Source organism: Apteryx mantelli, chromosome 2 (genome assembly GCF_036417845.1).
Source record: "Apteryx mantelli isolate bAptMan1 chromosome 2, bAptMan1.hap1, whole genome shotgun sequence".
NCBI classification, from domain to species: domain Eukaryota; kingdom Metazoa; phylum Chordata; class Aves; order Apterygiformes; family Apterygidae; genus Apteryx; species Apteryx mantelli.
Genome location: NC_089979.1, coordinates 52,395,411 through 52,421,758, shown reverse-complemented (window position 1 = coordinate 52,421,758; position 26,348 = coordinate 52,395,411). Strand labels below are relative to the sequence as shown.

General features: G+C 39.1%; 1 protein-coding gene and 1 long non-coding RNA gene across 2 annotated transcripts in view; one reads left to right on the top strand and one right to left on the bottom strand.

The window, feature by feature from the left end:
* The window catches only part of ROCK1 (Rho associated coiled-coil containing protein kinase 1), a 93,035-nt gene extending 72,775 nt beyond the window's left edge, over positions 1-20,260 (bottom strand). The window contains exon 1 of the mRNA XM_013942995.2: positions 19,618-20,260. Coding sequence (XP_013798449.2) covers positions 19,618-19,710 — 93 coding nt within the window. The 5' untranslated portion in view covers positions 19,711-20,260. The remainder of the gene's footprint in view (positions 1-19,617) is intronic.
* Positions 20,261-20,985: 725 nt separating this feature from the next.
* Positions 20,986-23,936, top strand: LOC136991380 (uncharacterized). The gene is made up of 2 exons (XR_010883578.1): positions 20,986-21,058; positions 21,300-23,936. It is a non-coding gene; the product is annotated as an uncharacterized lncRNA (long non-coding RNA).
* Positions 23,937-26,348: the final 2,412 nt, after the last annotated feature.

Here is a 26,348-nt window from a genome sequence, read left to right as displayed (position 1 = left end):
AAAAAAGACAGCCAGACCAGAGATATGGAAGAATAAAGGAAAACTGTTCCACTATCAGCTCAGAAGTCTTAGGCTTCTTCAGGCAGCAGCCTTTAAGGAATCAGTTAAAGACTTGAAAGTCAAAGAGAAGCAACTGCACAACTCTATAAAGAAAGAAATAGTGGTATTTAGCAAAGGAAATAAACAAAACGGTCACATTTGTAGCTTAGAAAACGGCTGTTTGCCTCCTAGATTTTTTCCAGGCTGCTATCCATGAAACCAGACTTCAGGAAATAAACTTGGGGCAGTTGGACAAGATGTGAACTAGCAGGATAACAACTTGTTCATAAGAGGAAACATAACACATTATTGCAAGGAGTATAAATCAAAGTGCATTACATCCTAATATGCAAAGCAACTTTAGATCTTTTAGCTCAACACATCATGGTAAAGGTAGAATAAGTTCTCCCCCTCAATAATTTAAATTGCTGCCTCCATCTGCCCCATTAGAGCTTTGAAAGGGGTTATCTTTGTTACGGGTAAAAGCATGACTAGTGAAGTTTGCAATATGACAAGTCAGTGGAAAGATAAACTTCTCCATAAAGCAACAATAACTCACCAGCCATGTAATCCAGGTTAAGCGGAGAACAAGTACTTTGTTTGCCACAAAATAACATTGTGCATCTACTAAAAAGTCATATAAAACAATCAAAAGGTAAGTTCTCCAGAGCTTGAATTGTCAAGGCTAAAGATAGATTGAATTAGTTAAACGATTCTGGTTTAGAAAAGACTCTAAAAAGCTGTACCAAAGAAAGTATTTCTAGCAATAGAGGATCTTTCCACAGAGCCTACAAAGATCTTACAAAAAAGAACACAGTGATTGGAGGCAGAGGCTAGACACATTGAGAGAAAAAAATAAAAGGTACTTAATTTTTACCAGAGGACAGACAACTAATGAAATAGCTTTTCAGGAAAGAGTGAGCACTTTTACATTTTTCCTGCAGAGCCTGGAAACACTGCACACAAAAAACCCAACCCCTTTCCCCCCACACACCAAAAGGGAAACTCTTCCCCAAAACTGTAGAACAAGTTAAAACACTTTTTCAATTGGAGATGAAAAAATTGGCCATGATAAAAGTCCAAAATAAAGGTAACAAAAGAATTATATCAGGAAGAGCTTGCAGACACTGAAAGAGTCATTTGTAAAACTATATGCCCTTCTTTGCTGTCACATGCAACCTGTAGTCTGCAAACAATTCGGGAAGTTGAGCACACGAAAGAGTGCCCGCTTTGCAAAGCGCTGTGATTGCACAAGCTCCTGTCACAGCTCTAGCTGTGCTTCCGCAATAAACATTCCATCGCAAGCAATCACAAGTCAAGCAGATATTTGAAATATGTAACTAAACAAGAACTTAGCAGTGCTTAAAAAATTGCATTATGAAACTGCAAAAAGATGCCCAGGCAGTAGCAAAGCCTATGGACTTCTTTTTTGTATTGATTAGACGAAAACTTCACTTTTGATAAAACAAAAGATTTATGCACGCATCAAAATAATGCTATTCTATATTTATTCCTCTTTCCACGATAAATAGAGCCATAAGGGATGATTTTAAAATAATGTTTTTAAAAAGGTAATAAAAATTCCATGTGTATTATTTTAGATATGGATAAGTTGCTTCTACTGCCAAGTACTGAGATTCTTCAGAATTCACAGGATTTCATTACTAACAGCAACAAAACAGCATTTTCTTCACATTTTTCAGGGATTTGCACCATTCTAATATTGAACACAGTGTTTCTGCTAACAAACAGTTTCCAGATTCCAGAATTCAATGCATTAAATATATAAACTGACCTACAACAGCATACTTTTGCCCACTACCTTTAGGCAGTATTTAAAAAACAAAACAAAAAACAACAAAAAAGAAAGCTTGTGATACAAACTTTTGTGAACAAAGAGACAAATGATCTCATTTTCAAAATCTACCTGAAGAGAAAACAAGAACATTGACCAAAAATGCAATCAGTAACATAAAATCATATTTAAATACCCTGGACATTTAACTGTGTTTTCAAGTCACTAATAGTGACTGCTCTCAAGCAGAGAGTCATCTGTTTTCACTAGCAAGACCAGAAATTTTAGCAATTCTTCAGCAGTACTTATACTTAATAAATCTAAATACTTCATCAGTATTTAAGATCAATCTCTTCTAAACACTCTTTTTACCCTTTCTGACATCCTTATACAGTCATGACTGAAATCCTTAGTGCTTTGTACTGCAACTAAAAAAAAAAAAGAGGTGTAACTACAAAACTAAAAACCTACCTCAAAATTTGGTTCCACATTCAAGCACCGAAACTACAGAACAGAATCAAAGTCATCCATGGAAGCTCAGGGTGGCTTCTGCTACTTGGAAATTTCTCATATGATAATCAGTAAGAATTTCATCATATGTAATACAGCAAGGAAACAAGTCAGTTTACCTACAGTATTTCAAGACTAGAAAAAGAGAGGAAGTACTGCAAATTCATCAGTGGGTTCCAGCACTCTAATTTAGGAAGGGAGATGTTGCAACATATTAGGTTTGGAAGTTTGTTTAGGGTCTTTAAAATAAACTGTTCCATGTTTCTTTTAAGCCTTGAGGCTCAAGCTTGGGGAAAGCTAAAGGCAGCAGTTTCATACACCAAGAAAGAACGTATGTCCCAACATTGCCAACACAGTTGCTCAAGCATGAGACATAGACAACAAAATATCTTAAAATAAGGGGTTTGCAACTTTTACAATGCTGGGTGTTTTCACCAAGCTTAAGTACTGCTATGGTAAGGAAGGAAAATATTGAAAAGGTAAAGAAATAGCAGAACAACCACTCACTCTTCCAGGAAGCTTCTTTAGATGCATCAATATGAAAGACTTGAATATTTCAACTCTTACCTAATAACACTTCAGAAGTTGTGAAAAATACTTTTTTTTTTTTTTTTTTTTAAGAGGATGCAATAGGTTGATATCCTCCAAAGGCACAACTTTCTTTTAGATTTAAAAGAGGGGAGAAAACAAATCTTAGCCCAAGAGGAAAGAGAGCCAGGGCTGTCTGGACTACTGCCACTACTATGGGATCTTGCTCAAAGTCTCTCCTGCCTGTCCTTACAACGGAGCAAGACTGAGCTTGGGCTGATTAAATTAATCTCTACAGGAGATGTGGGTGGGCATTATTTTTGTCACCATAAAAGCCTGCCATGAAAAAAGAATCAGAGCACACTAACATTGTATTTTCTGTTCTTCCACCCCACTGACCATTCTGAGTAGCTGCTATTTAGTTTCTCATTAAGCAAAGAGCAAAACAACTAAGAAAGCATGTTCTCAAAAAAAAGAAAAGAAAAGAAAGTAATGAAAGGCTATGTTTTATTTGTATCCAACTTCTAGAAGTTTTTATTTATTTATTTTACTAAAGATTGTCTTATAAAAGCACTTTACATCACCCAATCCAACAAAAGCCATGGAAAAAGTACTACTTTCCTGGCAATCCATGTGAAACAGGACATTTTGATACCTGGTGTACATGAACAGAGGTGCAAAACCCTTGTCCAGTCAGTTCAGGTAATACCTGCCACTTCCAGTCAATATAAGCCTTGTCTACATCTGTAGGATGCCTAGCAAAGCAGGTTCCCAGTTTTCAAATACTACATAATATCAGCGAGTGCTATCTCAGAACAAAATTGAAAAGCAGTACTATCATTTCCAGAATTCAGACTTATCCTTTCATCAGCCCTCCTGCACTTCACTTGCCAAAAATCCCTGCTGGACCACAGGGCCCATTTCTGGAGAACCATATAAAAATACATGAATATAATTTTGGAAACGAATACTTGTTACCAGTCATGATCATTTTATAATTGAACATAATTACCTCGCCTCAGAATCCATGAGCTTTGGAGCAAATTAAGAAAACAATTAAATCTTTTGTGGCATCCAAACAAAGTACACCTGCACGGAAATTAGCTCTGTCATTTAAAGTTAAATACACTCTGAATTGTGGGTAAGCAATTTGATTTTGAAGAGGAAGAAAACCCAACCATTCAGCATCGGGAAACGTCCAACAGGAAGCAAATATATAAACAAATATATATACACACAAACACCCCAAACAGCAAAACCTTAAGAAAAAATAAAACAGACCAACCATTTTAATTTTGATTCACATTTTTTAAATTGTTTGTTCAGCAGGAGAAATAAGAAGAACCAAAAACTGCAACAGTGAGAGAATGAGACAAACCCTTTGCACTTGAAGAAAAAGTGCAAACAGTTTAGGATGCAAAGATCCATGCTTAAGACAATGAAGTCTTTAGAGGCGCCAAGCAATGCCACACTTCATCTAATAGTCTGTCACATAAAATACACCCCAAAAACTGTCTGCAATCAAAATGCCACATTGTAGGACTTGGAGCAAATAAACAACAGAATTTCTTTTTTTTGAATCACTAGATACCAACTTCGAGATTGTATCACTTTCAAGGTTTTCGAGCTTCTTTCCTTGCTCCTTTCAATTTGGATTTAAGGGAAACAAGTACATGAAATATGATTTTGTCCCTCTCCCCACCTGTCGAAATATGACAGGACAGATCTCAAATCTGAGCAAGATAAAATAACCTTATCTCATCGAAAAAACTCCTAATCCATTTACTCCCTGGAAAATAAGACGATGCTTAGTCCAGATTAATTCAAAAACCAGTTTTCATAAATGAGAATGCAGGTTGAAAGATGACCATATCACTATATCATTGACTGTATCTCTCAGTTAGACGTATTGCTCACAGGTAACAAGAAGACATCAGAAGATTAACAAACACTAAGAGCCTATTCATACCTGATTTGGTTTGATAAGCTTTCCTTCTGAAAACAAAACACAAAAGTTTATGGATGTCCAGAAGACAAGCGCAAGCACGTTAGGACAGAGCAGTTCCAAATTCTCCCAGGTCATTTCTATGTAAAGGTTAATCTTAAAAACTGAAAATAATCTTCTGAAGACCCTACAACGGCTTGCTCTGGTTCCAGACTGAGTTCAACATTGTAAGAGTGTCAAAAACATGTTTAGGATTTTTAATTAGCCAAATAGCAAAACACAAAGAAGATCTTATTATAACTTACATATCTTATCCTATTATCAGACTAAATTTGCTGTTTTCTATAAAAAGAAAAAGGCATGCCTGTGTCTTCCAAGGCAAAGGAGGCTTACATCTTCAGTCTGTCAAGAGTCAACTACCAATATTGAGTATTATGAACTAGTTGAAATACAAACAGAAAGCTGATGGTAAAAGGATGACTAGAAGATGTCCTGATTTCACCCCTCTTTTCACAGAATGGCTGAGGTTGGAAGGGACCTCTGGAGATCATCTAGTCCACCCTCCCTGCTCAAGCAGGGTCACCTAGAGCACACTGCTGCACCACAGAGTAACACCACTAGAATTTGGCTGTCTGGCTCAGCAGATACTTGGAGTAGTTAATTTCTTCAAAAGTGAATGGAGGATGCCAATAGCCTTGTATAACTGCATTTGACAGAAAATATTAAACACTGGCTGGAATTCAGTCTGCTCTTTCCATTGAGCTTTTCTGATGCATTTTTATTTCATCTAGCACAACTTCTGCTCCTAATCATGACATCTGTCCAAAAAAACAAAACATAACTAAGTTAAATTTTAAAAAGTCATATCTAAATACTATCAATATTGTTACTGCCCTTGTGCTACATGAAGTATTGGACACTGGTTCACAAAACAGACTCAAGAAGCTGTTGCAGCAGGACTGTCTGACCTTAATCTTGGTGGACATTTCCCTGGGAATTGTTGCAGTAGATCACCAAAACATCCCCTCGTCTCTGACTGTGAACATGAAATTCTAAGAATCTATCATTGATGACACTTCTAAACTTTTTTATGGAATAATATTCTGTTGATTATACTTGGAATTAGAGCATAATGTGAGAATTCCCCCGTCCCCTCTTTTCCCCCCCCTCAATTCTTAAGGCTTCATTAGAAAGATCTCAGATTCAATTCAGCACTTCAGTTATCTTTTGAAACGTCAAGTCATGATTTTATGCCCAAATTGCATGTCTTCACACAGTAGCTGAATTCTTGCTATTGACTGTACATGTTGGACTATCTTCCATAATGCCCATTATCTATATTACAGTTGTATTTATGCCAGAAGAACCATATTCTATTCACTGAAAACTTTATTCTATGCTAATTCTTACTTTGGGGAGTTGTATACAAATAGAGCACCTTCTCACCTGAAAACTTCTATTAAAGATGAAAGAAAGTCATTACGAGAAAAATAAAAGTTATTGAGTATACAGGAACTCTTACTAGCCCTTGATCATTTTGGAGATTGCTCTTTGCTTAGCAGAGATCTTTTCCCAACTCAAAAGGAAAATATGAACTTGTGGGTTTAAATCTTGGCATTTTTTGTTTTCCTTCTAAATGGCCTTCACCTCAGCTTTCAAGGTACTAAATATCCCAAAGATAAAGAATTTTAGCTCTAAAAATGCTGTCCTTTTATTGTATTAGAATTCTATTTTATTTAATTCAGATACAATCGCAATTTAGGTATTCTCTTACAATTTTTTTAATTCTCTTCTTATCTACTTAGAAACTAGATTCTTTATGAATGTGCTCTGTGGGTTGGAGTTTCCTCTATTTTTTTGTGCCACAGAGTTTAAGTCTGTTTTTTCATTCTGACCAGATAAGATCTTGCAGGACAAATGATGCGTAGATTGTACTGGTCACCGTAGGTATAGCATCCATATAGTGTTGCCTGAGAAGCTGGGATCTTGATAGCTATGTCCAAGAAAACAATTTGTATATATTGGCACATACTAATTACATATACTAGTTAGCACTGCTAACTTGTTGAAACAATCCAAGAACTTCACTGATGTTTTGAAACCAAAACCAGAAAAAGCCAAAGAGAAAACCAACCAGTGAAACACTCCACAGCTCTTTTCTCTAAAGCTTGAGATCTTTTTAAAAATAGTATATTTGGCTTACTAAAATTAACTCTAATTCAAATACACATTAGCAGACTTCAGGTAATTCCTTATGCCATTCTGTGGATGGTTTCACGTAGGATATAGAAAGTCCCATCATAGTTCCTTCTAACAAAACTTTACAGAAGGAACTTGTAATTTCACGGCACTGAGAACCAAAACTCTTACCACTTATTTTGAAGCTTATTTTAAAGTACGTAAACTGGATTTGGAGGGTTTGGGTTTTTTTTTTTTTTACTAAATGAAAATGCAGGGCTCCAAGAATCCTTTATGCCAAGACTTCATCATATTTTTCATTCTGTAAGTGCCATGAATATAGCAAACATAAATCTTTTTTTCTGGACAACTTGAATTTCTTTAATGATGATCTAAAATGATTAATGAAACTTTTCACAAAAAGGCTTTCCTGGAAACTTGTGAAGCAGACCTTCAGAAGCCAAGTGAAAGGCAAGCAATGCTGAGACATGAACTCATTAAGGAAGAAAAACACTACATACTTGAAGCGTAAGGCTAACAAGGAAAAGTCTTTCAGAGAATTAATGAACTTTATTTATTACAACCCTCAAAAACTACTTAGGTCAATGGAACATTTTAGCGATCTTTCCCCCTTTCCTCCAGTGATTACACTACTAGAAACAATGGCAAACAGGAACAGTATCCTGTTATAGTATCAAGCATTATCAACTAATCATTGAACACTAATCTAAGTTTAACTGCACAATTTAAAATGCATACATCTTCATTTCAACAACTCTGTATACATGTAAAACAGACAGCTTGAGCGGTTAGGTAGTACTGAATTTTTGCCATAAAATATACTGAACTTTTGCCATAAAAAACATCAAATTTCATGAGGCTCTTGATTAATTTGTCTCCAATTTTCCCCCTAGAAAATATAATAAATCCCTACCATGTAGTCATGTAAAATTTGAGACTGATGTCAGCCACATTCTGAATGTTAAAGTTTCCATGCTACTAAAAAAATTAAGGCAGCACTAACCTTTACTTCTATTATAGTGAAGGAAAGCAATTTTTAGGCTAACATATAAAAAAAAAATTTGTGTGTATTAGCACTTTATTTAGAAACAGTACCTGGCAGTCATAAACCTATGTTCAAATTCAATTCCCCTATATCTGTGGGAACATCTGTAACTAGAGGAAATACAATACTAACTCAAAATACTTATCCCAGGGTAAGAGACATGGAAACAATGGCTTATATTAAGATAGCACCATTTAACGTCTCATCTTCACTGATGTGTTACAGACTCACACCTTTCTTTTTAACTTAAAAGAAAGTTTTCAGATTTTTTTTTTGGTCATAAATATTTGCTACACAGCTGCTTGGAGCTTGATGTCTATTTTTCAAATAAATGAGGGTACTACCAGTGAGACTTCCCTACCTACTACAAGAGCACAAACAATTTGTCTCCACACTATCCAACCTACAGATGGGGTGAAAAACAGTACTTCCTTATTTTAGAAATAGGAAATAGAAATTAAACACAGTCTTGCAAGAAGCCTGAAGAAATCAAGAAACCCTGGTTTAAGTCACCAGAGGCCAGACAGGCAATTCCAGGTAACACATCAGCCTTACTTATAATCTTCATAATTTCCCTGCCTTTGTTTTCCAAACTTTTTATTCATATTTATATCTTCCAGACAGACAAGACTTCCTTGCAAACCAAGGGCATTTTTTCCTATACTCATTTCCCTCCTCCACCCTTGAAATCTGAATATTAACTGCAGAACACAAAAAAGCTATGTCAGAGTCTGAACACCAATGTCCTCTTTTTTCTTTTTTTCTTTTTTTTTTTGGGGGGGGGGGGTACTTCATTTACCAAGAAAAGACTACATAAGGAGGATATGGCACACCAATTCTGATTTCAGCTTCTGTCTCTCTTCAGGCTTGAGATTTGATTGGGTGTCAAAATTGTTTAAATGCAAAAATTGACTTTCCACAATCTCAAAGTCAAACGGATAAACAGTCTTTTTATTATTATTAATAAAGAAGAAAGGTAATTTATGGTAGGTAAGTATATCCATTGAATGAGCTTTCAAGAATCATGGTTAAGTCCACTGGCCAAAAATAGACAGAACTGGCATTACTGACATAATGATTTATCATCTACCCGGTTATGCCCTCCTCTTCTTCCCATCAGAATTTGGTATTTCTTCTCCAGTAGAAGCCAAACAGAAATTACCCATTGAGATCTTGATAACAGATATCCTCCTTCTGTATTAAAGTCCTGGGATGCTAGAAGTTGTGTTTTGCAGAGCTGAAGGGAATCCCAGAAGACACAGATATCTTGTCTAACTTGAACAGAAGTTCTTTCAGTCAACATTTCTTCCAGATGCAGAAACGAGGCTTACCTAATAAAACAGTTGACTTCTATAGCTCTCGGATGGATAAACCATACTTCATTATACCTGAAAACCATTTGTTTATCATGATGCAATTTCAAGGCACAGAAGATCTACAAGAGATTGAGCTAAAGCTCACACTTAAGGTTAGACAAAGCTGCAAGCTGCTTTTTACTCATTTAAAGAGAAGATGGTGTCTCTTGTTGTGACTATGAAAAAAGCTTATGTTGTTTCCAACTCCAAGAAATGGAATTAAACATATTTAGGTTAAATATATTTAGGAAAGACAGAAGATGGGTTCTGATAATTCTTCTTAGAATACTGCTAGACATTCATAGACCTTCACCACACTGCTTTACACCTTTCATTAGTTTCACTTCTGCTAAATAATCACAAGATTTTTTTTTTTAACTGAAAACTGACAGCTCCTCATTCAGAGGAGAGCCTAGTTACTATTTCACTTGCTCTTTCGGCCAACTTGTTTCTAAAATACACCTTCGTTAGATATTGCTATTTTCTCACGGAAAATATGAATAATGCAACACCACTAGCAAGTAAGTTTACTGACCTAATGGTACACAAGTAAGGTAAGATAGCTTTCATTTTCTATTATAAGTACCCTTAGTCAACCCCTCTCAAGACAGTCAAAACAATAGGGAATAACTGCAAAGACTTCTCTGACGTTACACTCATCAAGAATTAAAAGCAAGTCTTTTATTCTTTTTCTTCATTTTTTTACTTCAAGTCTATTTCCATTTTATTTCGATTTCTAATTCCATTAACTGGAATCAATGCACAGCTCTAAATATGCAAGTTACTTGGTACAAGATCATCATCTTTGAACCAGAACTCTATTCTTTACATAAATACCCCCACATTCTCCTGAATACAGCCTTCCTTAGAGGAATCTTCACAGCTTGTCTCAGAACCATAAACTGACCAGATCTGAAGATTCCTCCAGCAACTGGTTTTGATTTCACAAGACAAAAGCATCTCCAAACATTTCCATGTCATATACTATGTCCAGAAACTATAGGTGCAACACAGTTTGTGGGGTACGAGAAAGGCTGAAAATAGCCAGGGGCGCTTCTGTCAAAGACAGAAGACAAAAGCTCTTCCAGGAAGCATGTTAATCCCTTCACTACAAAAGGAGCGTAACTTAACGACATCTCCAACTCCAAATCCAGTGTGGGTTTTTTTGTTTTTTGTTTTTAATATCAATAGTTCAGCTTTTAATAGGCTTTTTGTCATTTCTGCTGCTGTTTTTTTGCTCTGCTAACATTAGGAACAGTAGTCCTCATTTTAAAAGCAGTGACAACTAGCTAACACTAGCAGAGCTAGCTAGAGTCTAAGCATTTAACTGGCACCATTTTCAGCCTTTTATACCTATGCAAGAGCATGTATAACATGTAATAGCAAATCATACCCTTTATGCTAGTACTCCTGCTTTTCAGAACCATATGATTGGCCTCAAGACCACTGCAAACCATATTGGTCTGTTCAGCTGTTAATTGAACTCAGTAGTACTAATGAGAGTTTAAGGAGGAGGACAACCACTCACAGAAGATCCATTACAGACCAATAAACTAACTACTAATTAGTTTAAAGAGGCAGGACAAACTTTTCTCTTTGCAAGGGTAGAGCAAGTTCCGTGAGCTTAACATTGACATAATCCTTTCTGTACCCACAAAGTACTTTCTAAGAGGTTAATAAGATTTCATAACAAAAAAGGGCTCGTGATGAAATTCCATATGCTTCCTCCACTCACACCTACAGCACGTACACGGTATCAAAAAGGCAAACTTGTGAGGCACCAGTATTACTTCCATCTTCAACACCTTTATGCCCTGCCCTGCATTGTTTCTGCACAACTTGTCTTGTATGGCGAAAGGCATGGAGCAAGAATAACTAGCATGAACTCTGTCTTATCTTCAGGTTCTCCTCCCTGGAACGTCTTCCCCATCCATTCCTACTCTACCATCTCCTGGCTAAAGTGCTTCTTCTCCTCAGAAGTACATTAACATTGAGTAACTCCACACACAGAGTCAAAGGTGCTCTAGATCTCAGGGGTGAAGCAACTGTGTCACAGTCTGGCTGGCATCCATGCTTCAAGATGATGGTGGTTGTGGCACTGACACCTTGCACTTCAACTTCTACCATGGGCAGCCTCTCCTGCCTCTTTGTCCATTCCCAAGGGACAGGTTACTGCCCCACTGATATCAGATTAAGTCTTCCCCATTCCCATGCCAATAAAACAAAGTGCTAACTAGCCTCCCTTACTGCTTCGCTAAAGGAGAGTGATAGTATCAGGATATACAAAGCACAATATTACCAAGTATCAGCATCATGAAAGACTGAAGTATCACTATGGGCATGTACACCACACATCAGAACAAGGCTTTAACTCTTATTTTTACAACAGAAGAATCCTACATCTTGTGTTAACTGCAGCCCCAAATTAAATTCAGTATGAACTTATCAATTCACAGCAGCTTGCCCCTCGGATGTTTTTACCCTTATATATAACGTCTACAGGTCTAAATTGTCTCTACACAGAAAGTTCCTTCTAGTCTTCTGTGGCAGATGACTTTCAAAAAAATAAATAAATCAGGTTACAAAGAGGTTTACTGAAGAGAGTAAAAAGTAGCAACTGCTACCTCGTGTCTTGCAGTTATAGAAAATATGTTAAAAAGAGTTATGCATTACAATTCAAATAAAAAGCAAAACAAGTATTGATGACTTTTCTGTCTGTTTTTGGCAAATTTAATTCTCTGCTATGGAATGTCAATCAACTAAATATATTACTGAGAAATATCAAATTATGATCATTTATGCTCAAAATATTAATTGCATATAGTGTTAAACATTGAAAAGGCTGACCTTCAAATCATTTTCCAACATAACTGATTTTGAAAGAAAACAGGTCAGTTAACTTTTTGGAGTTTCTTTAGAAGCTTGCAAGTAAAACATACAAACATCAAATAACCAACCTGTCTTTACCTGAAGACTTTGTTTTCTTTGAACAGCATATCAGTGACCAGTAAGAGAAGAATGGCCTTTCACCAAGTTCTTCCCTCCCTGAAATTTTCCAATTCGAAATAACCACTACAGCTATAATAAAATCATATTAGACATCTTTTGAAAAATGACATTTCCCCTACCATAAAAGAAGGGAAAAAACTTCTAGTTGAAGTCTCTAGATGTCAGGAGAAGCTTCTGTTTTTTCCTTCTTTGGAAAGTGCAATTCAGATGCAATAGATTTGTTTGTCAAAGCTTTATTCTCCCCTTTATTTACTTAATAAATAAGAGTAAGAGAAAAAAGAGAAAGAGAGAATGTGAGAGAGAACTCTACAGACACACTACAATACTATTTTCATAGGAGTCAGACCACAGGAGGAAAATAGCCATCTTTATTAATAAATTTTAAATATGGACTTCTAACATCAATAGAGAGTATTACAAAGTATGAGTTTTCCTCTGAACAAATTTGTATCTTAGAATTTGACTAAACTGAATAGTGACAGCAACACAGCTTTTAAAAGATCAAGAGAAGACATAATGATTCATCAATACTTGCCTAACTATTAGAATTTAATGATTTCTTAATTTTATTTTAAAAAATGAATGCTATGACTCAAAGATCTGTAGGAAAAAAAGTACCTATTCCACTTGTGTTTCCAAATAAAGAGTTCTTTAGTCCAGACCCACAGAAACTAGACATACATTCAAAATAAAGCCTTAATCAGCGCAGTGTTTTCTACAAAGGCTTCCAAGCATATGTTTGCATCATCATCAGATCACGCAGCTAAGATACAAGTAAATAATTCACATATTTTTCCAGCCTATGAAAGAAAGAAAGAAAAAAATCAATGCATGGAAGACATTTAAGAGAGAAAGCTGAACTGAAGAAACCAGCAGTTGGATTTAAACCAGGACCTACAATAAAGAGATCTTGAATACTGTCCCCATGACAGCTTGCATTGTATAAATATTGACAATTTCCACATTTCTGAAGAATGGGAGGCCACAGTCCTGCAGGGAGTGGCAATCTTTTAGTTAGTTAAAGTCAATCCTTTACAAGATTCTGAGTATCAGAACAGACTTTGACCTGTACTCTAACTAGAAACTGGTAGTGATCCTGTGGCTGTTCTCACTTAGCAACATGAGCAGCTAGGGAGACTAAGCAACTGCTGGTTGTTTAAATAGTCTCTAGACTTTGTGCAACTGAAGATGCACTGCAGCATGTTACATTTTGCTAATACTCTTTGGATGCTTAGTTCATTAGTAGCAAAAAAACAAGAAGACACCTAACTAAAGATTACATTACGGGAGAGCAAGCTGTCTCAGCAGTGCAAAACACTACAGAAAACAAGCTCTCCAAACCACTTTTCTTCAGAAAGGTCAAGTTTCAGCTCTTTTCAACCGCTCTTTAGGAGGGGGTTTATTTCAGTGAATTATTGAAAGCTAGAAGAGGTACTTTCACATTTGTTTAAATGAGCTATAACTGGGTGTTATTTTCATAGTGTTTACAGTTTTACCCATACTGTCCAATTACTCTTCTGCCTTTTTTGCTGCTTGAGCAACTGGACAAATTAAGTCAAATGCAGAATAGCTTTCAACCATTCTCCAATTTTGTTCTCAAAGACAGAAGTCCAACTTTTCAATATATTTTCATTTATAATTGCAATTTCTATATGACAAAGGAGTTTTGATAAATAGCATCAAGTCAACAAAAAATAGGAGTTTTGAATTTGAGAGACTCCAAAACACGTAATTAAAGATAAACATCCTATATGGAGATAAACATCTCAGTATTCCTTCGTAAGAGACCTACAAAAGCTTTTTATTTAGAATTGAAATACATTCTAGGTAATTCTGCTAAAAACTACTGTGAGGTTGCTCATATCATCCAGTCGTAGTGCTTCTAAATATTCATTAAATTTCCAGTGAGTGGCTCCTGAAACTATCATCTTCCTCAAAGTCAAAGATTTGCAGACCAGTGGGTTAATTTTCAGTTTATCCAACAAACAGATTCCAGGTGTTTCCCTCTTCCTTCCACTACCTCCAAAAAACTCTAAAACATTCTGCTGTTGCCAAAGAAATTGTTTACAAATATTTTTGCTTGATAAGAGTATTTATAGTCTACTTCATTTTTTAATTCTCGTTGAAACATGTCTTAACTTACCAATATCAACTTTCTCTACCATTCTTGATTAAGACTTATTTTGTTTCCCTATAAAAAAATTAAGTGCCTACAGCCCCTAGTTTTATGAGAAAAGCATTGTCCGCATTGTCCAATTATTCCTGTACAAAGGAATCGTGCACCGTGAATCAAACGCTACCATTTTGACAGTCCCACCATCTCCTGTTACTCTCTAGAGGCTTGCATAATATTAAAAGGGCTCCTAAGAGATCCAACCTGAAACAAGAATCCACCAGGTTATTGCATTTCCAAAGCCAAAGTACAGTTACATTTTTCCTTTGCTTAATGTATCTAAGTTACATACTTCATCCTTAATTTCACATCAGTCTATGTATTTTATAATCCTTAGTGATGAGTAGGCAATATTAGCCTACAGTTATAGTTAGTTTTATATGTAAAACTTGTATATGGTAACTTGAACACCCAGAATTACATTTCCAGGTCAGACAGAAGTCTCCTTTTAGATCCAACTGAAGAATAAAATTGCCAAATCTAGAAACCGGTGGAAATATATCCACAGATTTTGCCAGTCCTGACATTTCACCCTACTTTTAACTGACGCCAGACAATTTAGAGCATTCTGAAGTTGCAACCTGAAGCTGACAATCTGCAAGTGTTTAAACTCTTTCTCCATGTGTAAGCTTCATTGACAAAGGGGTAAACTTCCCAGATAGCAAACCTCTCATCATTCAGATTTTAAGAGTACAGTTAACATGGTTTCAGAGAAGGCAATTTTCAACAATTATTTTGTCACATAACTTCTAAAGTGAAGCTATTTTGACTTGCATTCTTTACTACTACTTAAATTCATCTGCCAAATCCCTAACCACTAAGTCTTCAAAAGTGCTTTTTTACACATTTGAATGAGTTAGAGAGAGAGAGAGAGAGAGAGAGAGAGAGATTTTAACTCCAAATCCTAGAGAGGAAGAGATCTCCTTACCTGCTCATATGCAAGACAGATTCATATTCAGACCCAGAAGAACCAGGAAAAGCATGGGGAAAAAAACAAACACACACACAAAAACACACACACAACCTCTGTGCTTGCATATTTTTGGTATAACAGAAATGGATACCTCTTGAAACTAAGATAAAACAAGTCTGTCACATGCAATGATCACTGTTGTCAGTTATCTTGAAGCTGAACAAGCTTTGAACTGCTTGAACATCTTTGTTCAAGAAAAAGATAGTCTTAATCTTCAAAGATGTCAATCATAAATTTGAGGTTTGGAAAAAAAATAATCAAGCCCTGAGTTACTCAAGTATCTAGAAAATATTAACTCACGAAGAGGTCTTTTCCCATTTTATCAGTGAAGAGAGCACCAAAAATGCATTTTCATGAAAACTTACTTACTAGTTACTTTTGGATCAAACACAAGCATAGGCAGCTTCAGCCAAAGGTGTCCCCCCATCCAGTCAACCAGTCACATCCCTCCCTCCCCACTCGCCAAAAACCGTACGTTCATAAACTAAGGATTTCAGAAAGGAACTCAAAAGAAAAAAAAGACAAAAAAGGTAATTTTTCAAAAGTATACTCACCAAAAACTACCTTCTACTGCTTAATATTGTTAATGAAACACTAAGCTCAAGTTAATAGCTAGTTACTTACATTGCCTTTGGCTCTGTTTAGCGCACCCAAGATGTTCACCAGTATCCGATTAGCGCACACCCTAGAGTGTGACCACGCATCTAACACACCCTTCACAGTTTTATTAGATCTTTTCAAGATTGCAAGACTCCTAGGGCCTGATATTTTGAGAAAGCACTACATGATACTGCGGCACAGAGTATAAGCTCTGGCCCGCTTGTGGCTCATCAGAAAAGACAGCCTATCTATCACTTCCCAGCCTAGTACAACTGAACTGCATGAAGCCCCAAACACACAAACAAGTTCAGTTACAGTTGTAACTTGGAATGTTTTCTTACTCTACTTTTATAACAGGTCTGTTTATTTTCCTGTTTTCTCTTATACATCTCACTCTCTCCCGTGACTCAACTTTATGAATTTCAACTCACATTCTGCAGGAAGGAAGTTATATAGTTCTCAGTATGTCTTTTCCTCCTGTTTTGTTGTCACAACTCTCTTCTCCCACACCTTCCTGAATCCATAACACTCCTTCCTTTGTATCAAACCCTCCCCCTCCCTCATCTTCTTTTCTTAATATTCTCATGCTACTTCAAACATAAAAACTTAGGATATTTCTAGCACAAAGAACCTAGTTCATTGCATCCACAAAACCAAAATGGTTACAGTCTGCTTTAAAGGTTATTTCACATCTGCCTGTTAGTCTACAGAGGTTACAAACTGATGGGGGGGGGGTGAGGGGAGGATGGCGAGACTAAGAATGGAAGCAAATCAAAGCTAAAGAGGATAAAAACATCTAAAGAGCAGCCAAGGGCATTGCTGAGACTGTTCTTCACACAGTCAGAAAAGTTAGTTTCTTGAACCTAAAGAAGTTCCAGCATTTAAGTCTACATATAGAGAATGCTAGTTGTTGAATTTAAAGTACCTGTGCAGAGATATTTATATATTACAGCTTAGATACACAGTTAGCTGACACCTGTACTGAGAAACAGTGAAAGCAACTATAAATAACATCCATTCATGCTTTTATTTAAAGGTTTTTAGAGCGCTGTAATAAACAAGGATAAGCTTATTTTGTATCAAGTCTGATCATCAAAACATGATTTTATTTTTTTTTAAAGCATCAGGACTGGAGATTGACAAGTTTCTTTTTTTGCAGGAGGGAGGGGAGGGGTGAAGGGATGGGTAGGGAGAGAGTTCATCTTGAATGGCCTTTTAAGTGAAGATCAGTTTTACCTATACCTAAGCATTTCTTTCTCTTAAGAGCACATCCATATAGATTTTTAGGATAGATTTAATAGGCAAGTAGAACTTTGGGCAAAAAATTATGCTGGTCTTGTGAATCATCACACTAAGACCTGGTGTAAAATATTTAAACCCTTTAAAAAGGGTTAGAATAGATACTTAAATTCTACAGAAAAGAACTATAAAACCAACTAATAAGGAGAGATACAAGGCCAAGTTAAAGTCCAGCCAACAGAGAGATTGATACAGTGACTAAACACATACAAAATTAACCTATCAGCTGATGTCTTTAGAAGAAGCACTTCGTTTAAACTGATACTTATCAAAAAAAAAGTATCATAACTAGGGCCAGCTTAAAAAAAAGAAAAAAAAAAGACAAAGTAATTCTATCGACTATACCGTAAGAAGTTACCTCTAAAGCAATACTCAAAGGTATGCCAAAATCTCAGAGAAGTCATAAAAAGTTTTCAGTTTAAGAGACATTCTTAATACCTGAGGCAATGTTTGCACCTTTACCCAAGCATAACAGGAATCATCCCAACAACATCAGTTCCAAAACTGACTACAGCTTAACTCCAAGTTGTAATGGGTATTAACTGGAAAGGGGCAAATGCTTAAACTGGTTAACAGATCAAGGAATACAGTTAGAAATACTATCAACCACATGTTTGATTATCTGCAATATCCTATCGCTGTAGAAAGCCCCAACAGTATGGCCAGCATCAGTGCACATACTAGAAAATTGAGACAAGGTTAACACTGAACTCTGGACACTTAACTGATTCTATATTCTTGACTTCTACCAACAGAAGATGGGTATAAAATGCAGAATTTTGAAATACTGTCTTGCATCATCAAAACTGACAAAGTACGTTATAAGCATCAGACCAGTGCTCATAAGCAGTGGTTCTTGGAGGATGTACATCCAGATCACATGATGTGTAACCTAGATCAAAAGAAACAAGTTCTCTGCCAGATGCAACGCTACTTTCCTTAGTGCCAACAGCATCCACACGAGGTTCTGCTTTTATCCAGGGAGGTAGGTTTGACCTGTCAACACTTAGAACCTCACAACACAGTAATAAGCTAAACAGAGCACAAGATGTCACAGACCTGTACCCATTCTTTCATTAGGTTCTTTTCACGTCTTTTTTCCCCACACCTTTTATGCTTAAGTGAGCTTTCTGGTAAAAGCCAGACAATAGATGAAGAATGACTATTAACAGCTCCATTAACAGTACCATTCCCACACCTCTTCCCCCTCACCCCCTTAAAAATGTCAGAATTCACACTAGGAACAAATTCAATTCAATTTTTCTTTTCTGCAACAGCAGTAAGCCAAAATAAAAATAAAAAAACACCTTTATCACTTGCTCCAAAGAAAAGAAATTAGCTAGATCGGCATAAGAGCATACATTACATTTCACTACTATTTAAGGACATCTCTAGGAGTACCGAGTACCCAGCTACATCACAAAAATATTCAGCTGGATTTGGCATACACTCTGCTGAGGTACTTTTTAATCTCAGAATTGAAATACTACTCACTTTTGTGCAAGTAACTATCAAACGATGTTGGTTTACGTCAGGAATGAAGTATTGCATTTTGCTTTCTTATGATGTAATTATAAGGCTGACAGCACTGGGGAGAACCAAGGAACCATCAGGTACCATCAAGTAAGGAAACAAAATTTGCAAACCCTGTACTCCCGGCCCAGCACACCAACTAGCTTAGTATGCATTTAAACCCCTGCCATGATACTTCCCCACTTGTAAGGGCATTGTAACTTTAGGACTGTATTTTACAAGCCATTAATTAATATCTGAGTCAACGTTGCAGCACTTAACCACAACATAAGAGCACCTCACTCAAAAAAAATAAAATTGGTGAAGAGGGAATTGGTGCATCAAAGCTATTTACATCCTTTTGCTTAAATACAAGATTGGCAGAGATAAGTAAAGAAAGGTGCATGAAAGGAGTGAGATGGCAAGTCTGAGACAGGTGACTGGGAAGGCATATCCTTGGTAGGAAAGCCACTCACCCGGCAGAAAGATTCACGCACTCTTAGTTCAGTACTGGGTAAACAAAACACTGTTGTGGAGTCAAGCAGAGTGACTCAGCCACGAGTGAGAGATTCAGTTCCACAGGGTAAGAAATTCGGGGAGACGGGACAGAGGGCCCCATCGGCGCTAGTACTCACCAGCAAACAGTCCACGTTCACTTCGGATTTGGGGTCCTTTAAAGTCACATCGATTTTCTCAAATCGAGACTCAAAACTTTCTCCCGTCGACATGTTTCCGAAGATAAAAAGTTTCCCTTATTCCAGAGCAAAGCAAGCGTAAAAATAATGAAAAGGAAAAACAGGAACAAACAAGCACAAAAGAGAAACCACACAGCCTGTACCAGGCTGAGGATCGCTTCCTGCAAAATCCCTTCAATCACAGAAGTCTCTAGGCAAGTCTCCCACGCTGCCCCACGAAGGAAAGAGAAAACCAAAGGAGGGTGCTCTGGAGTCCGCAACGGGGGGTGCGGGGGGAACAAGACTGCTTCTCCCCTCCTGCACGCACGCACTTTCCTGGGCAGCTCACAGCTCTGCAGCAGGTTTCCTCTCCCTCCCTTCTCTACTCGGGCCCCAGCGTCTCAGCAGCCTCATTTTCCCAGCCGGGGAAGCCGCCCCGGGAGCCAGCGTAGCGGTTCCTCCTCCTCGCCCAGCAGGATCGGCGGCGGGTCGCTGCCAGTTTCCGAAGAGCAGCTCTCTGCGCGGAAAGCCAGAAGAAAGAGCAACAGCAACAACAACAACAAAAAACCAACCAAACAAGCAAACAAAAAAAAAGCCAAAAGCCCCGAGTCTGCACGCACACCACCACGGAAAAAAAAAAGGGGGGGGGAGGCCAAGAAACTCCTCTCGGCGGCGTGTCTTAGCGCCTCGGGATTGCTCCCCTCATGGAGCAGGGAGCGAGGGAGCCCGGGGCGGGCCGGGGGCCGAGGCTGCCCCTCTCCCCGGCTGCGCCCTGCCTGCTCCGGGCGGGCGGGCAGCGCACGGTTGCCAGCTGCGCGCACAGGCCGCCCTGGCCCCCGCCGCGACTGCCCCTCGCGGGCAGGGGACGAGCCGCTTCAACGGCGGAGCGACGGCAGTAGCATCTTCCTTCCTCCTCCTCCTCGCCGCCTCCCGCCGCTGCCAACGCCGGCTCCGCTCCCCCCCGGCTCCTTCGCCTCACGTACGGGACGACCGGCCGGGCCGCTTCAGGACGGCCCCGACGCTGCAGCGCGAGCAGGAGGTGGGAAGGAGGCGGCTAGAGGGGAGGGGAGAGCGCAAGGTCCGGCGGCAACTGTGAGAGAACCTGCGAAATCTACAAACATGTCCGCCTTCCTGTTTGAACACTTGGGGGGGGGGGAAGGCTGGGAGTGAGGCGCAGCGCGCATGCGCCGACCACACGGCTCTTGACGGGCGGGGAGGGGAAGGAGGCAGAAGGTATGTGCTCGGGGCGGGCGGGGGCGCGCGCGCACGCGCACGCGCGGCCTCCGCTCCTTTCCCACTCGCCCCGCCCCGCCGTCGCTCAACAGTCGAAGGGGGCGTGCGCGCGCCGTGCCCGCGAGACCCGCGAAGAAAAGGGCGGGGAGCCGAGGGACTGCGAGCGCGGGTGGGCGGCGCGCGCCAATCAGCGGCGGCGGAGCGCGGGGCGGCGGGCAAGGGGGAGGGGGAGGGGAAGGGAGGCGAAGGGGGCGCGCTGGAAACGGCCGCGGCTGGGGCGGGGGCGAGGGGGAAGCGTTGACAGCCGAGCGGTGGCGGGCCCTTTGGGGGGGGGAAGAAACGTCCCTCTCATCCCCCTTTTCTCTGTGCCCCCCCCCATGGTGATTTCGATGGGTGTTGGACACACGCAGCGGTGTGCGCAGGAGCAGACAGGAGAGCCCGAGAAAACTGCCATTTCAGCCGCTCCCTGTGAAAGCTGCCGGCATCCGCGAGGACGGTCGCTTCCCGCCGCGGCTCCGCGGCTGCTCCCGCAGAAGAGGGCTGCCGCTAACTTTGACGTCGAGCTGCTACCGGAAACAGCGGCTGCGGGGTTTCTCCGCCGCTGGGTCCGGCTCTGCCTTGCGCACCGGGCGCGCGGTGCGGGAGGCAGCGATGTGCTCGCTGCACGTACGCTGCGAGAAAGGGGCAGGTGGCTCTGCCGGGGGAAGCAGCGTTCGCTTTTCTGAAGGCAGTCCAGGGTATGCGGGTCTGTGTTCTGCCAAGAGCCGCGAGTGAGGAAGCGCGCCTAACTCGGGAAGAACAGAGAAAGGATAGGTACAGCATTAAACATTTAACCAGTGCAGGATGCCGTGGTATTTTCAGCTTAAATGTTAATCTGAGACTCCAGCAGGGCCTGTTTCTTCAAAAAGGAAACTCAAGAAGCATTTTTAAATAATTTAAGACAGTGGCCACAGTGCTGGTTCAGTGCTTTGACTTCCATTGCAATTCCAGAAATGGCAATGGCATTTTTACAAAAAATCATTACAATTCAGAGAATGCCAGGTCATTAATCACTGGTCACTGAACAATTGCCAGTAGCAAACCTGAGTCACTAGCACTATGAGTTATTTTCAAGTTCATGATTAGGAAACAATCTACATGCAAGTGCTAGGGCATTTGAGCTATTCAATCTTGAATATTCACTATTGCTATCTTACTTTATTCAGAGAAAAAAAAACGCCATTCTGCATTTTGATTTTCCTTGTTCACAGCTGCCTGGATTTTTGTCTTTGTTTTTGAGTGAGAGGTGTGTACAGTTACGGCAAAAATACAAGCTACAACAACGTTACGCTAATGTTTACTTTCACTCATTTCATGATGGCCATTGCCACAGCTTTTTGATTCAGAGCGTTTGGTTGTTCTTGGAAATGCAGATGTTCCATTTCAACAACCACAGTCCAAAGAGAACGTATCATGTACTCTGCAAACTACTGTGTGCACGCTTGTGATCATTTCATATACGATGCAGCAAATAAAATACAAATACAATGCTTCTTGCAGTTCTAATATTAAACAGCATAAGAACAGTCATTGGAGATACAGAGCCTAATTCGCACTTATTACATATACAGGAAAGATGCCAGGCCTCAACAGGGTGATTCAAAGCGCCTATCTGAAAAGAATGCAAAATTCATGAGGCCTGTAATAGAGTAGGTAAGAGGAAGCCTGATTCTGTGGCTCAGTGGGAAGGATCACCTCAGGAGTGACAAAATCCTGAGCCGTGCTCCGGGTGGTATTTTTGTGGTTTATCCAATGACTATGGGAAAATGCACAGGTAGTGTTTGAAACACAAGATTTCTTTCATCCTTTCCAGGCCTCCTTTCACAAAGCTCTCACTTGCCCTGTGAATCTTGCATTACTTTTTTACAGCAGCGCAGCTTCAGCACAGCAGGTGGAGAGAAGCCCCATCCCATCTGTGTGGCAGTTTAGAGTATTCACAGAATATGAGAGCTGGGGATTGAAAAGGGCCTAGAACCCACACATTTATTTGCCTGTGAATAATCCTGCCACTAGAACAATACACCTTAGGACCTCTTCTGGTGTTTCTGGTGAGAGAAGCTGCTGTGTTTTGTGTTCAGCTGTACATAAACTGAGTGTGTTTTAAATCCTTCTGTCAGATTGGGCTTTTCTAGCAGCTATGGTCAAGTAAAAGTGCTTGTCTGTCTGTATTAAACTTAAAATAGAATTTGTGCCAGAGATGCTTTGCCCAGCTGTCTAGGAAACTATCAGGTGGAAAATAAGGCATCAATTGCTTTTGGGTTCCTACAGATTTAGGCAGTGCTGGAGATGAGAAGTTTTGAATCCCTCTCTGAGATTTAGAAGCATAAAATCTGCCACATCTCCCACAGAAGTAGCATTTAGACAATCTGAATGTCATTCATAATGAGCACTGCTCTGAAAATGTAAAAAGGAGGCTTCATCTACAAAGACCAAAAGGAAAATAAATTCTAATTTTAAAAGCAGGTATGGGTTAGAAGTAACTGCTGTAACACACAGAACGTTCACTTTGTAGCTCAAGGTGTGACCCAAGCATGTAACGTAATAGTTTCTAATCCAGCAAACACTCATTCACGTGCTTGGATCTTGAAGCACATATTTTCATGAATTTCAGTCAGACTATTTGTATCTGTAAGATTAAGAATTTGTGTATTTCTAGAATTGGCCACTTAGAAATTATATTAAGTTCCATAATACTTAGTCAATCGTAATGCCTTGAACACAGTGCTTTAGGATTTTTTTTTCTCTGATAACATATAGACTAAAAATGGGTAATTTCTTCTTCCTGCATTTGTTGCTTCACTTACTTTGGAATTTAGCTAACTTTTGTTAAATGAAATGAAAATTACTCAATATATGTATGACACATATGTAACTGAGCTGATTAAGCATGTAAGCCTGAAAGATTTTTTCTTTCTGTCCAAAAATATGTAGTCTCTAATACTAGGAAGTGTCTTTTTATGTAAGCTCATGTCCATGCTCAGTAAACAAGCACATTAATATCCTTAAAACAGGAATCATGGTCTTTATATTCATGTTGTCTTGCCTATTTTATACGATATTTAGATGGTTCTGATTTTAGTGTGATTCAAATATGACAAACCGATGCTGACTCAAGAGCTGAATGTTAACAAAGACTGCAATTTCCTATTGAATACAGAAGAAAATCAGTAAAGTAGAGAATGACTACACTGACTTCCTCTAAAACATTAAACCATACATATAAAAAGCATATTTAGTAGTTTATCATATAAATAGTATTTTTGTATATTACAGTAATCAGTACTGTATTACAGTAATCAGAGTGATCAGAAATCATCACAGTTTAAATAGTGTATATTTCAGGAAAGTAATAAAAAGCAAGAACAAAACAGCAATGGAATACTTGGCAAACAGTTGGGCCCTCTCTGAAGCAGGTACTGTCACACCAATCCTCTCATGAAATAGCTAAGAGAGATTAAGTCAAAGACCTTGCAGTTAAGTTAAAGGCCATCTAGATTTTTTAGGTTGCTGAATGTGCATCTTTAAAATGAATAGAATGGGAGAAAAGGCTAGGGTATGCTAATTTCTGATGTAACTATTGACTTCAGAAGAGTTACACAAGGCACAAATGAGACTATATCCTGTTCACCATATTAGGCTAAGTTAGTAAAGTGTGAGTACCTTCACATTCAACTTCCTATTTAGTCAACATGAAACCTACAGCAGTTAAATCACATTACATTAAGGCTGCCTTTGGTCATCCACCCTCTCTCTGTGTTTGCCGTACAATACTGACTCAAGTTCGCCTCAGCTTTAGTTTTCAGGTCACTTAATAGCACAGATCAATATTGCTTGAAGCTCTGAGATGAAAACTGTGGTCAAAAAAGCTGCTCTTTCGGAAAAATACTCTACCATAACTAAAGCTCATCTGTGCAACAGAAAGGCCTTTCTCAGGAGCTTTCTCAGTATTTCAGGCAAGGATTGATGGCAGCTCATGCAGACATATCTGAACTGGCTTTCGGTAATGATGAAGTAACACCAATACTGGTCTCAGTAGACCTGCAAAATCTGAAGAAAAGGCTGTGTTAGGTGGTGAGAGGTGGTCGCTCTGTTGGCTGTAGTCCTGCTGTTGCCTGTTAGCTAATTTCATTGCAGTCACACTACTGACTGCAGTGCAGCTCCTTTGTTTCCTCTGGATGCTGGCAGCCCAACATGAAAAAAACTCAAGTGCAAGATGGACAAACTGTGAACATGTTAAAAAATTCTACCAATGGGAGAGAGAGAATATTAACAAATGTCACAGGTATTAGTAGTATCACTTAGCACACTAAGAAAAGGCATTTTGGTTCTTCCAGAATGAGGCAAAAGGTAGCAAATAGAGTAGAGTAGAGCAGAGCAGAGCAGAGCAGAGCAGAGCACAGTAGAAACGACCTAGAAAATAAAAACTGCTAGCAAGAGAAGACAAATTTGAATAATAGGAGATAAAAAGAGACCTTGGCATGAATATACTTGATGAAAGTAGTACCTTTCAAACATTTGAAGACACTGAAACATTGCAACAGGTATAGTCTTCTTGACAAAGGACAGTTACTGCTGTTTCCTTTTACAATGCAGTGCATTTTCAGGCACCACAACACTTTTTTTAGATGCAGCACCAGAACTCTGGAGAGAAATTACTCCACAGCCTGGCTTATAGTGATGACGAGCAAGACATAGGGCACCTGGATCTTTGTTCCATTTTTGAGGAAGGAGCAAGAAATAAGCAAAAAAATAACCTTTTGGAACCTTTCCAGCGGCCCAGTTTGATGGAGGGGCCCAGGTCTGCAAACAAACTGCTGCAAGCCAGGAAGTGAACTGGATTGGATTGTCTGCTCCAGCGGAAACACAGAGGCAGTTGCTGCCAGCAGACAAGGGCATAGTTATATAAACAGCTCAGTGTAGGCTCTTCCAAAGTAACTTTCGCTGTATCTGAAAAGGAGGGGAGCTGTGAGTCCAGAGATAGATACCAATCCACAGGGTAAATATCTGGTCACCAGATGGCTCAAACCATATCAACCATGAATACATACACAGTGCAGGCTCCCTTTGCTTTTATGCTTTAAAAGTGCAAAAAACAGTCTGTGACCAATATATGGCACAAGCTCACAATGTGATTTTAAATCAAATCAAAACAAAATTCCACTGGAATGCTGAAGGCTTTATACCTCAATAAGGACAATTTCTGTGGCAAATACCATTTTCCCACTGAAGCCATTTGGTGGGTACAGGAAAAGTTAAGATGCCAGAAATTCTTCTTTTAGCCTGGGAAAAAGCCTTTTTTTCACTATCCTGGAGTTTAAAATTGGCCCAAGTACTTCTTGCTTGCAATCTTCAAAAACCCAAACAAACTAAACTCAGTCAGAAGAAGCATGGAAAACTTGACCCTGTAAAATGAAGGTTGC